The 13,112-nt window shown below is 47.8% G+C and overlaps 1 protein-coding gene across 6 annotated transcripts in view; it reads right to left on the bottom strand.

Annotated features, from left to right (window-relative positions):
• ACAP2 (ArfGAP with coiled-coil, ankyrin repeat and PH domains 2) overlaps positions 1-12,353 on the bottom strand; it is a 103,263-nt gene extending 90,910 nt beyond the window's left edge. For all 6 annotated transcript variants that reach the window (XM_051991590.1, XM_051991594.1, XM_051991595.1 and 3 more), the window contains exon 1: positions 12,212-12,353. In XM_051991590.1, the coding sequence (XP_051847550.1) occupies positions 12,212-12,264 (53 nt within the window). In that variant the 5' untranslated portion in view covers positions 12,265-12,353. The remainder of the gene's footprint in view (positions 1-12,211) is intronic.
• Positions 12,354-13,112: the final 759 nt, after the last annotated feature.

The following is a 13,112-nucleotide window of genomic DNA, read 5'->3' as shown; positions in this document are numbered from 1 at the left end:
AAAACAGCCAATATTAGCTAAATTAATTTACCTGTTCAGTGCCTCACCAATGAAGTTACTTTATAGTACTACAAAAATTAAATTATCTGGAGAAACAAAAGAGAAATAATGAAAAATAAGGAAGGTAAAGGGAAGCAGCATCAGATCTCGAAAGATACTGCAAAGCAGAAATCATAAAGAACAATGCGATACTGTTTAATATCGGTCTTTTGTTTTTTTCTTTCTTTTTTTTTTCTTCCTGAGGCAAGTGGAGTTAAGTGATCTGCCCAGTCACACAGCTTGGAAGTGTTAAGTGTCTGCGGCTGGATTTGAACTCAGGTCCTCTTGACTTCGAAGCTTTATCCACTGTGACATGGGGATCACAATAAATTGGCCAATATATTAATAACAAGAACCAAAATCATATGATCACATCAATAGGGACAGAAAACACAGAAGTTAAAGGATCTTTCCTTAATGTGATAAACAGTATATATCTGTTTAAAAACCAGAGGGGATCAAAAATGGAACAAAGTAGACACACAGGAGAGACATAAACATGGGATGGCTGACCAGTAGAGACAGTGTTGGACTTAGGAGTCAGGAAGAACTCAGTTCAAATCCAGCCTTAGACACGTTAAGGGATCCTGTTTCAATCATTTCCCTTCTGTCAACGTACAGTTCCTGAACTATAAAATGGGGATGACCAGAATCTTGTCCTGTAGAACTTAGAGGAAGACCCAATGAGAGGTCAAAAGTAAAGCCCTTGGCAAAGCCAGAAACATTCCATAAATTCTAGCTATTAGCATATTCTTGTAGTAAACCCAAAGACCCAACTAGTAGAGTAAGGATTTATTCTCACAAAAACTGTCCAGCAGAAATCAGTTTTAAAACGGCATCTTACACTATACACCAAGATTAGCTCTAAACATCTACAAGATCTACATATTAATGGTCACATTACAAACACATTAGAAGAACAGGAAGAAATTACTCACAAATCTACGACTAAAAACCAAACAAGGGAGGGGGGAAATCACCAAAGAAAAAATGGTCATTTTTTAAAAGGTTTTGCAAACAAATTGAATGCAGCTAAGATTTTAAGGGAATCATTAGCTATCTGGACATTTAGGGGCCACTGCAGGGGATAAAATACCAGCCCTAGAGACAGGAAGACTCATTTTCCCAAGTTCAAATCCAACTTCCGACACAGGCTGGGTGACTCTGGGCAAGTCCCTTCACCCTGTTTGCTCAATTTTTTCATCTGTAAAATGAGCCTGACTAGGCAAACGACTCCGGTAAGTCTGCCAAGAAAATTCCAAATGGGTTCCTGAACCATCAGACATGACTGAAAAGATTGAATAATATGAACTGGGAGGAAAAAGCATTGCAGCAAGCTTCTCTAATAAGGTGTCATTTCCAAGATAGACAAGGAATTGATTTAAATTTATAAAAATAAAATGCCTGCCTTAAATGATAAATGGCCAAAGGGTATGAACAGGTAATCCCCGAGAGAAGATATCTGAGTTATAAGAAAAAATGCTACAGATAACTAATAGAGAAATGCAAATTAAGGAAACTCTGGGATTCACTTCATTCTTATCAGATTGGCAAAAAGGACCAGCAAGAAAAATTACCGTTTAGAGGGGAGGGGAGAAAACAGGCACACTGATACACAATCAGTGGAGGCACAAAGTTGGTCTTGATGTTTTGGAAAGCAGTTTGGGATGATGTCCATAAAGTTACTTCACTATGCATAGCTTCTGACTGCATATACCCAAGAGAGGTTATGGAAAGAGGACAAGAATAGAGCAGTGGCAGCAAAGTATTGAAAAATAAGGGGGTGGACATCAATTGGGGAAGAATAGAACAAAATGTGGTTTATAAACAGAATGGAATATTATCAAATAATAATAAATGAAGAGACAATTTCAGAGAACCTGGGAAGATGTGTATGAATCGATGCGGGGTAAAGTAAACGGCACAACTGATACCATAATCCTGACACTGTAAAAATGCTTAATTCTGAAAGATTTACAAACTCTGATAAATATAAAGATCAACCCTTAGTCCTGAGAACTAAGGAAAAATGCTACCCATGTCCAGACATACAAAGTGGGGACTCGTAGGAGAAACTGAAACATAATTTTTTGGAAATGGCCAGTGCAGGAATTTGTTATCTTTGACTCTAGTTCTCATTAACAAGGGCTCTCTTTTTCTTTTTAATAGGAGCAGGGAGTGAAGATACATGTGGAGAATTTTAAAATTTGATCATTGAAAAAAATACATCATTAAGGATAAAAATTATAATACCCCTAAATACATATAAAATGTTGGAAGAAAACAGGCTTTAACAGATTAAGGATTTTAAATATGAGGCTATAATATGTCTAAAATTTCTCTCCGATACAGAGTTCTGTAACATTACTTGCATAATAAAGACAACTCTCTCCTTTCTTTTCAAAGGTGGAAAACTATGCGTGTAAACCCTGGAAATACTGTCAGACTTTGGGGATGTGCTGCTTGATTTTGCTAAAATGCTTTCTTTTTTCTTCATTATTTTTCACTTGTTTCTTTTACAGAATGGTGCACTGGATGGAAGGGAAAGGAAGATGACATTCAAAAGTGAAGGTGATGTAAAAAAAATAAGTAGCAAGGAAAATCGGGCATTTTTTAAAAGTCAAAAGTGTTTGCTGTATTCTATTATTTATAGGAACAGCCAAGTCAATATGGAAAATCATCTCAGTATAGGAACAGTCAGGTCAGGATAGAAAATCATTTAGCCATCTCGAACTGGGTGTCCAGTAGACATCTTAACTCACTTATGTCCAAAAGGGAATTTGTTATCCTCCCCCCCCCCAACCCTCCTTCTTGCCTTTCCTATCACAGTTCGGGGCAGCACCAGCCTCTCAGGCTCTCTGACAACCAAGACACATCCTGGACTCCATAACCCCCTCCCCTCACTGGCAGACTGCCAAGGCCTATGGATTTCCCCTTTGCATCCTATCTGCCCTTCTCCTCTCATGTTGCCCATCCCGGTACAAACCCTGATTACCCCAAGCCTGGATCGCTACAATAACCTACTTGAGGTGTCACCTTCTTTGAGTCTGTCTCCCCATCTCCCTCCTGCCCATTCACCATTCAGCCACTGAACTGACTTCCCTAAAGCATAATCTGACCATGGCACACATACTCCTACTCACTAAGCTCCCCACTGCCCCCAGGATCAAATATGAAATGTTCTGTTTGGTGTTAAAAGCCCAGCCCTTTATAACCAAGTCTACTCCACTCCCAACCTCCTTACCCCTTAGTCCCTCTCCTTTCTTTCATCCCCTTCCATCCTATCTGTTCCATGAACAAGCCCCTCCATCTCCCTGCTCCCAGAATTCTCTCTGATTGTCCCCCATCCCCTTGTCTGCTCTGACCACTGATCTCCCAAATTCTAACTAAAATCTCACCTTCTACAGGACACCTTTCCCAACACTCCTTTTAATACCAGACCTTCCCTCTGTTAATTAGAGAGCTTGCTGGGTATATTATTAGATGGGAAGCTCCTTGAGGGTAAGGCCTGTCTCTTTTTATTCCCGGTGTTTAGCAGGGGCTGGCACACAGTAAGCACTTCATAAGCATCTGGCTAATGAGTGTTAATAAAATCTGTAGTCTCAAGCTATTTAGCACTATCATAAAATATACTCGTCTTCTAATTCTCAGCTATCTCTGCTTGACATTGTTTGAAGATGGACTTTTTAAAAGGAGCAAATGGATCACATGATGCAAAGGAATAGTTTAAACCCCAATTCTGTTTCTCAAATCAATTAAATTTATTCTAAGAAGGAAAAGCCAGCTTTTTTATATACTCTCTGATATTTCCTAAGGATAGATTCTAGTCCTATTTCACCCATTCCACACAAGTTTATAGAAGATACTACCTTGGCTCTCATAGAACTTTAATCTAATATGGGAACATGATACAGAGCTTAGAGCACTAGATTTGAGACATTCCCTAGAGCATAGTCTGACCATGGCACATACACTCCTACTCAATAAGCTCCATTCCATGTGCATTCATTACATAAGCCCCTGAGTCTCACTTTCCACTCTGTGATATGGGAATAATTCCCTATCCTACTTTATCAAATTGGTTTTTTTATGAGGGAGATATGGGGCGAGTTTTAAAGTAATCTAAACATGAGATACCTTATTCCATTACATTCCACTATGTTCATCACCACTAAGTTCGAAGCCAACATGGACAATACAATCTGGATCTGAAAGGAGGCCCCGGAAGCCTCATTTCCCAGTCAGGAAGCCAAACAAGCCCTCTAACACCTAAGCCAGGACTCCCTACAACAATACATTAACACCTCGACTGCAGCCTGCCCGATGTCCCGGGAAGCCTCCCCAGCCTGTCCAACGTGGCTTCCTGCCTGGTCCTGTTCTCCTTCCTCTGGGTCTCTGACATCTCCTTGCCACCACCCAAGAACTGGCATTCCAGGTTTTACCACCAAGCCTTGCTTCCCTCCTTTGGGAAGCATCCTCACCACTTAGAACTCCCCAAGCCTCCAGCTCCCATGGTTTGCTCAAATCAACTGGTTTCAATATCACATTATTCTGAATCAATTGGAAATCAGACCTGAAAGAGTCTGAAATTTGAGACTTTCACAAAAGGCTCCATGACACCAATCAGATGAAGCCAGACTTCCCAAAGGAACTAACAATTCAAATTGGGCTTTAGAAGTTGGGGAAGAACTGAACAAGTAAAGAGAAAGAAAGAATCATTCTTTTGCTGAAGAAGAAAAGCATATTTAAGGAACAGAGGAGAATGGGCTGGTGAAAACATAAAGTTTGAGGAGAATAATATGAGGGACCAAAAGACAGGATGACAACCAACTGTGAAGGGCCTGAACTACAGGCTGGACACTGAGGAGAAAGCCAATGATCCAGGAGCAGAGGCGGGACAAAAACAGGCTCTATGCAAGCTTAGCAGTTTTCAAAGAAACTAAAGCTATCTATAGTCACAGAAAGAAATGCTCTAAATCACTATTAATCAAAGAAATGAAAATTAAAACAATTCTGAGGTAAGACCTCCCACCTCTCTGAGTAGATAATGACAGAAAAGAGAAATGACAAATGCTAGAGAAGATGTGGGGAAAATTGAGACACTAATGCATTGTTGGTAAAGTTATGAATGGATCCAACCATTCCACAGAAAAATTTGGAACTGTGCCCAAAGGGCCATAAAACTGTGCATACCCTTTGACCCACAATATATTACTAGGTCTGTAACCCAAAAAGACATTTTTTTAAAAGGGGGGGAAAGGGCCTATTTGTACAAAAATAGAACAATTTTTTTGTGATATCTAAGAATTGGAAATCAAAAGGATGCCCATCAATCGAGGAATGATTACATAAGCTGGAGTATATGATTATAATGGAATACTATTATGCTATAAGAAAAATTATTTCCAAAATATCTGAAAAGACTTATATGAACCGACACACAATAAAGTGAGCAGAACCAGGCCAATGTTCTACATAGTAGCAGCGATACTATGATGAAGAACTATGAATGACTTAGCTATTCTCAGCAATACAATGACCCAAGACAAGCCCAAAAGAGTATCTGCCTCCAGAGGAAGAACTGATGATGATTGAATAGACTGAAGCATGTTCTTTTTCACTTTTTCATTTTTTCTTTTATTCAAGTCTTCTTGTACTAACTAACATGGAACCTAATTGCTTATCATCTCAGGGAAGGGGAAAGGATAAAGGAGGGAGATAAAATTTGGAACTCAAAACTTTAAAGAAAAATGTTTTACAAAAAATAGATGAGTCTGGGCAGGAAAGGAATAGAAGCAAGCAGTCGTCCCAACGGCCAGAGTTGGTGGCCCCTAGAAGGCCTGTGCTAAGGGGCTGGGATGGGGCGAGAGAGGTGTGGAGAGATGGGCTGACTGGGATGTGAGAGGAAGGGAATGCCAGAGCTGTTGCTGCTTCAGGTTCAGCTAAGTCACCAACACTCTCCGCTGCAACTACAACACTCTCGTTCTGACGCAGCCCGGGGAATCCCAAAGCCGGTGAAAAGCTGCACCCCAAGAGTCGGAGAGCTAGGAAGCCCCAGCAGCCGCTCTAGGAGTCTGGATTTAGTCTTGAATAGTTTAACATTTTGCTCAATCGCTTAGAAAAAGCCAGGGAGGGCATTCTCGCCAAGTCTGCGGCACCCTAAAGCTGGGAGAGAAAGGAAACTCCCAGAAGGCAGAGTCAGGGTCTGAAAAGGGTCCCAACACCATTATAAGGAAACTCCATGGAGCCATCTGTAAAACCGTGCATGTGAACCTGCAGGACATATATGGGCTGAGGGGGGATCAGATGGCTCACAAAAGGCAGAATGAATGGCAAGCTCAATATGCTGCTGGTGGTTTGTCCTTCGTTCTCAAGCCACGACCTCCGGGACATGACGCCATGACTGACGAGTGAATTGGGCTGAAGCGAGGGAGGCTGCTCACTTTCTCCTCCGGAGCCGTTTGGGTGCGGGGGCCAGATAGAGACCAGGACGGCTGCAGATGGTCCTGGATGAAAGGGCAAGCTCGATGAGCTAAGAGGCTAATGGGCATGAAAGCCAGCGGGCTTCAGGCAGCTTCCCCGCCCAGCGAAGGCCCGTGCCCTGGCCAGGGAGAGCGCCCCTTCAGAAGCTGCCATGCAGCAGAAAATACCAGGGAAGGGCAACCAAGAGAAGGCAAGAGCTCGGAGCGCCAGACCTAGAAAGTCTAGGGAAGACGAGACGCAGGGGCCATCTTTAAATCCAGGAAAGCCACACTTCGCTTGGCCTTGCATCCATTACAGGCAGGCAGATGTAGACCAGACCATGAAAACTCCCCAAGGAAAGGAGGCACTGGGGTCACATCCTCTGGAGACCTTCTAATAAAAACCCAAGGAGCAAACCTCAGCAGAGGAACTGGACCACGGGAGGATAAGTGGCCTCCGCCCTTCCAGTTGTGAGGCTAAAAAATGTCACAGGGAAAAAAGAGCCCAACCAAATGGTTTTCAGCAGAATGGGAAATGGCTCTAGCAGGAACTTTAAAAGTAGTCCCACACATTTTTAAATTAATACTAGGGAATGAGCAAGCAGTCAAGCTCTCTACGCTTCAATGTCTCCAAACCCACTTACAATGAGTTCTCAGCTTTTCAGGGCTAAGGCTCTATGAGCCACTCTGTGACACCCCACGGTCCCCCTTTGGCCAGAATGCTTCCCCTCCCTCGAAAGTTCTACTCCTCCTGGGCCACGGCTGTAGGATACCAGGAAGAACGGCTCTTTTCAGCAGTTACCACTCAACTTTAGGTCAGCTCTTCTCCGCCAGCCTCAAGAGCCCCACCCTCTCCCAGATCCACTCTTCTTGTTCTGAGGCTCTTCCTCCCTCACTTACACAATGATGCCCATGGTTTTGTCCCTAAATCTAGTTTATGTTTTATCTGTAGTCTAATCATTGAAACTCCATCATTCCCATGCTCTCCCTCACATGACCTTCACATCTCCTGAGGGAATCTCATCTCTCTCGTTGCCTACAAGATATTTCCAATACCTGGCTTCCACGTGGTCAAAACAGAACTTAGATTTCCTCTAAGACAAACTCTTTAAGGAGAACCAAACTCATCAAGAGTGGACTAGAAAAATATGGAAAGAGTAATGTGAGCTGATACAACATGAAATGAGCAGACCCGGGAAAGCAAGGCCGACCCATCTCTAGAGTGTGCGTGTAGGAGCCATGTATTTCTATGGGTGTTCTTCCATTCTTCCTTCTTGACTAAAATGGAGGCTCTTTAGGGTTCCATCAACAAGTACTGATTAAGTACCTACTACGTGCCAGGAGGACTCAAAAGATAAGAAAGGAAACCAGTCCAGCTCTCAGGAAGCTTGTCAACAGTCTATCCACATGGCTGGGAGGACCTGGGAGGCAGCAGGGTGGGGAACTGGGACAGGCTCCCCTCTTACATCACTTCAGGGCCCGTCCTCCCTGCACGCACTCCCCATCCCTCTCAGCAAGACTCAGCTTCAGAGCAGGTGCTGACCTGCATGACTAACCTGCATTTCTTCACCAGGAGCTCCCAAGTCACTCCCTCTGCCCAAAAAAGGGAGCACCCAGGGCAGAAGCATAAGGAAAAGGATTTCAAGTCAATACTGAGTATTAGGTACAGAACGTTTTTCCGACCAGCGAGTTCAGCTTTTGGTTTCCAAAGGAAGATGTGTTTAACAAATAAAGAGACATCATTTCCATAAAGTGTTTGTCAACTTTGAAAGCTCCAAGGCAAATACAAAAATCCAGGTGTAAATCGGGGGAATATTCTCCAACAAATCCTGGTCAAAATATACATGCCCATGATGGGAAAGATATGGAAATCTAATTTTGGAGGCATGTTTTAAGCTGGAAGCTGACATTTACACTAGTTATGAACTTAAAACATACTTCAAAATGAACTGGAAGCACACATGCATACAATTAAAATGTGGCCATTAAAATTTAAGTGATGTTTGGCAGTAAATTAAATTAACCATTAACTTGATTCAAGTTAACGGGATGAGACTTTTTATCAGCCTCTTACTCTTCCCCATGAAAGATTTCTTCCTCTCCTTCTTGTGTAAAATCATCACGACAGGAAGCGGGCTGGGATCTGGAAGGGGGAAGACATGGGGGGGGAATCCTGGCCTGGCCACTTGCTTCTGATCCTCAAGGAGGTGTCTTAACTTTCCTGGGCCTCAGTTTCCATGACAGTAAAATAAGAAGGAGCCCAGACTAAAAGGCTCTAAATCTGCGATCCTGTTTCAACAGTGGCCAACACAGCTCTCAGACTTGCTATGTCCTAGTAGTGAGACAGCAGGGCACTCTCCATGCCCGGAAGGTTAGAAGAAGGGCTCTCACATTCCACCGGACCACTGGCTGCCGGGGTCCCCAGGATCTCCGAGGTCCCTTCCAGCTCTCACTCACTCTCAGCCTCCGTTTTCTCAAGTGCCAAATGAGACGATAATGCTTAGGCACCTGACAGCACCACGGACTCAAATGCTGCCATGGCTGCGAAGCTGGGCCGCAGCTAACGTACACAACACCGTCAGACTTTGGCTACCCTGGGACAACCCGAGGCCACGGTTTCTCCTCCGTGCTCCCTGAGCCCGGCCAAGAAGGGGCATTTTAAGACTAAGTGGAAAAAAACACTCCGTCTTTTCAAGGATTTAAAGTGTTGTCTCCTTAGTTTCCCGCTGACAATGGCTGAGTTCAGGAAGTCCACCCTATGCCCGTGACCATCTTCTATCGACAGCAGCCTGCCCGGAGCAGCAACCAAACCACACGGACTCCCAGCCACAAAAGATGCCCCCCCCCCCCGACTGCTCCGTGACTCACACAATCCAATCTCTGAGCTTCTTCTCTCCCGCTCTCAGCCTCCAAAGACCTTCCAGTGGTTTCCTCTATTTCCACAAAGTCCCGAGCTCTCACATGACCTATGACTGACACTAGTGGCTGGAATTTTTTCCTAATATCCAAGATGCTCTCCAAACTAAAGGGTGAGACAAACCCAGCACAAGCACATCTGAAGGGAAACTGGCTTCCCTCTTCCCATAAGTAAGTTGCTGAGTCACAGCAACTCGAACTTCCAGAGCCCGACTCGGCTGCCACGAGCAGAGAGGGTACATTTTAAACGAGCCCGGCCACCGAGGCTCCCATCTGGGCACGACAGGAAGCCCGATGCCAGCTGAGCTTGCCCAAGTCACATGGAGAGAGACCAAGAGAAAAACGGCAGAAAATTCTCATCAGCCCACAGCCTGGGTCCTACTCCTCATACAACTGGGTCCCCAAAAGGCAGCAGCTCTAAAATATGATTCCCAAGTCTGAATTCGTGAGTGGGGAAAGCTTTTTCTTCTCTCAAAGGAAGAGCAGCCACAGGGGCCAGACAAGCTTGCCGCCCTGGGGCAGATGTGCTCCAGCCCCACCCCCCCACAGATCCCCAGCTGGGAAGAAGAGCTGCCGGGCCCCCTCCCCATAAGGAAATTTCTTGGGCAAGTGCCCAGGCCCATCCAAGGGTTAGGTAAGTGCCAGGCTCAATCTCTGTGTGTCAGGGCCAGGACTTCGAGCCTGCCAGAAGCCACTGAGTGTGAGGCTGCCTCAGAGAGATTGGTGACCCCCAACCCCAAAGAGAGATCCCGAAGCAAGTCTAAGAGTAACCCCAACTCTCAGGAGAGGACACCTAGGAAGTACTTAAGGGGTGGCCCCAATCCTACAGAAAGACAGCAGCGTCTAAGAACTGATCCCAGTTCTACAAAGAAGCCTGGTAGTGTCTAAGGGGTCCCCAATCTTAAAGATAGAAGCCCAGCAGTGTCTAAGGGGTCCCCAATTCTACAGAGAAGCCCGGCAGTGTCTAAGGGGTCCCCAATATTATAGAAGCCCGGCAGTGTCTAAAGGGTCCCCAATATTATAGAAGCCCAGCAGTGTCTAAGGGGTCCCCAATTCTACAGAGAAGCCCGGCAGTGTCTAAGGGGTCCCCAATTCTACAGAGAAGCCCGGCAGTGTCTAAGGGGTCCCCAATATTATAGAAGCCCAGCAGTGTCTAAGGGGTCCCCAATCCCACAGAGAGAAGCCCGGCAGTGTCTAAGGGGTCCCCAATATTATAGAAGCCCGGCAGTGTCTAAGGGGTCCCCAATATTATAGAAGCCCGCAGTGTCTAAGGGGTCCCCAATATTAGAGAAGCCCAGCAGTGTCTAAGGGGTCCCCAATATTATAGAAGCCCAGCAGTGTCTAAGGGGTCCCCAATATTATAGAAGCCCGGCAGTGTCTAAGGGGTCCCCAATACAGAGAGAAGCCGGCAGTGTCTAAGGGGTCCCCAATATTATAGAAGCCCAGCAGTGTCTAAGGGGTCCCCAATATTATAGAAGCCCGGCAGTGTCTAAGGGGTCCCCAATATTATAGAAGCCCAGCAGTGTCTAAGGGGTCCCCAATATTATAGAAGCCCAGCAGTGTCTAAGGGGTCCCCAATATTATAGAAGCCCAGCAGTGTCTAAGGGGTCCCCAATATTATAGAAGCCCGGCAGTGTCTAAGGGGTCCCCAATTCTACAGAGAAGCCCGGCAGTGTCTAAGGGGTCCCCAATCCCACAGAGAGAAGCCCAGGCAGTGTCTAAGGGGTCCCCAATATTATAGAAGCCCAGCAGTGTCTAAGGGGTCCCCAATCCCACAGAGAGAAGCCCGGCAGTGTCTAAGGGGTCCCCAATATTATAGAAGCCCGGCAGTGTCTAAGGGGTCCCCAATATTATAGAAGCCCGGCAGTGTCTAAGGGGTCCCCAATTCTACAGAGAAGCCCGGCAGTGTCTAAGGGGTCCCCAATATTATAGAAGCCCGGCAGTGTCTAAGGGGTCCCCAATATTATAGAAGCCCGGCAGTGTCTAAGGGGTCCCCAATTCTACAGAGAGAAGCCCAGCAGTGTCTAAGGGGTCCCCAATCCCACAGAGAGAAGCCCGGCAGTGTCTAAGGGGTCCCCAATTCTACAGAGAAGCCCAGCAGTGTCTAAGGGGTCCCCAATCCCACAGAGAGAAGCCCGGCTGTGCTAGCAAACCCCATTTTTACAGAGAAGATACCTAGGAGGTATTTAAGGTGTGACCTCAATGCTAGAGAGAAGCCTCAGCTTTGCCTAAGGAGTGACCCCAATCCTACAGAGGGAAGACTCTGCGGCGTCCAAGGGTGACCCCAACCCTAAATCGCCTCTGCCTGGGGGGCGTCTAAGGGGATCAGCCAGGGGTCTGATGAACGTCGGGCCCCCCATGGTCCTCCACAGCTTCCGGTGAGGCCCCCCTACCAGACCCCCGGGGGTTTCACTTTCTTGCCCCCATGCCCAGGCTTTGCAGGGAGGGCGTTGGAGCCAAGCCAGCAGTGAGAAAGCAGCTTCCGGGGGGGGGTACCCGGGGAGCCCCTCGCCCTCCCCTCGAGGTCCTCCCGGGGCTGCCTCAGTTTGCTCCGCTGCAAAGCCAAGGGCCGGGGCTCCGGCTCGGATTCGGGATGCTGCGAAGCGGACCCTTTCCGCCCCCAGCCCAGAGTGCCCCCATACTCTCCCAGACTTGCCCCCACTCCCCAACCCCCCCCCCCCGCCTTCGTTACAGCGCAGGCGCAGGGAGGGGGAGGGGAGCCTGACAGCGGCGGCCCCGCCCCCTCCCCCTTTGGCAGCGGCCCCCTCCCCCTTCCCCCGGGGCGGGGGTCTCACCGGAAGCGAGGCGAGTCCTTGAGACACTCTTCGAAGTCCACCGTCACCTTCATGCTGCCTCGGCCGGGCGCGGGCACGGGCCTGACGTGCGGAGGGACGGACACGGGAACGGGGCCGGGGCGGAGGCTGAGACTCAGGGAACCGGGCCGGGGCGGAGGCGGAGGCGGAGGCGGGGCCGCGGGAAGGACGCGCCGGCGCGGGGCGGGCCGGGGGCGGGGCCTGGGTCTACCGCGCGGCGCGGGGCGGTGTCGGCCCTGATGAACAGGCCGAGCCTGCTGGCCGGCCAATGAGAAGAGCCTGTGCCCGGGCGCTCACGAGAGCTATGGCAACGCGTATGAGCGACGGCTCCCAGGGCCCACGGGCGAGAGGAAGCACTAGGAAATCCCTCCCCCTTCCTGACGACAGCAGACCAATCGAAACGCGGCGCCGAGAAAAGGCGGACCAATCGCAACGCCACGCTGTAAGAGGGCGGGCCTGCGGCCCGGTCGGGATTAAGCGGGCGGCCTTAGTTGCCTGGGTAAGGAATTCACGTGACTCCTCCCTTCGCTCGCACCGCCTCTCCCGGCCCCCACTGCGGCTGCGCTCTGGCGGCTACGCAGTGGAGAGGACCCTGGCAGGAGCGGAATTTTTTTTTCCTCCTTAAAGTGCCGGCGCAGAAAGGTGACTTTCTAGAGCAGCCCACGTGGCCCAGAGCTGACCCCTTCAGTCGAGTCAGAAATCTGTATTCCAATCTCCACTCTGGCTCCTTACTTGGGGGGCTTCATTTATGTGTCCCGACCCCCCTCAGAACTTCCCTGTCTATCCCTAATCAACTTCCGGGGGCAGTCCGAGGGGCAAGGTGGCACCAGTCAGCCACAAGCATGAATTAAGCACGTACTGTATGCCGGACATTGGCAATACC

Source organism: Antechinus flavipes, chromosome 3, assembly GCF_016432865.1.
Source record: "Antechinus flavipes isolate AdamAnt ecotype Samford, QLD, Australia chromosome 3, AdamAnt_v2, whole genome shotgun sequence".
Taxonomy (NCBI): domain Eukaryota; kingdom Metazoa; phylum Chordata; class Mammalia; order Dasyuromorphia; family Dasyuridae; genus Antechinus; species Antechinus flavipes.
Note: the sequence above shows the minus strand (reverse complement) of the source record. Positions and strands in the feature narration are given on the sequence as shown.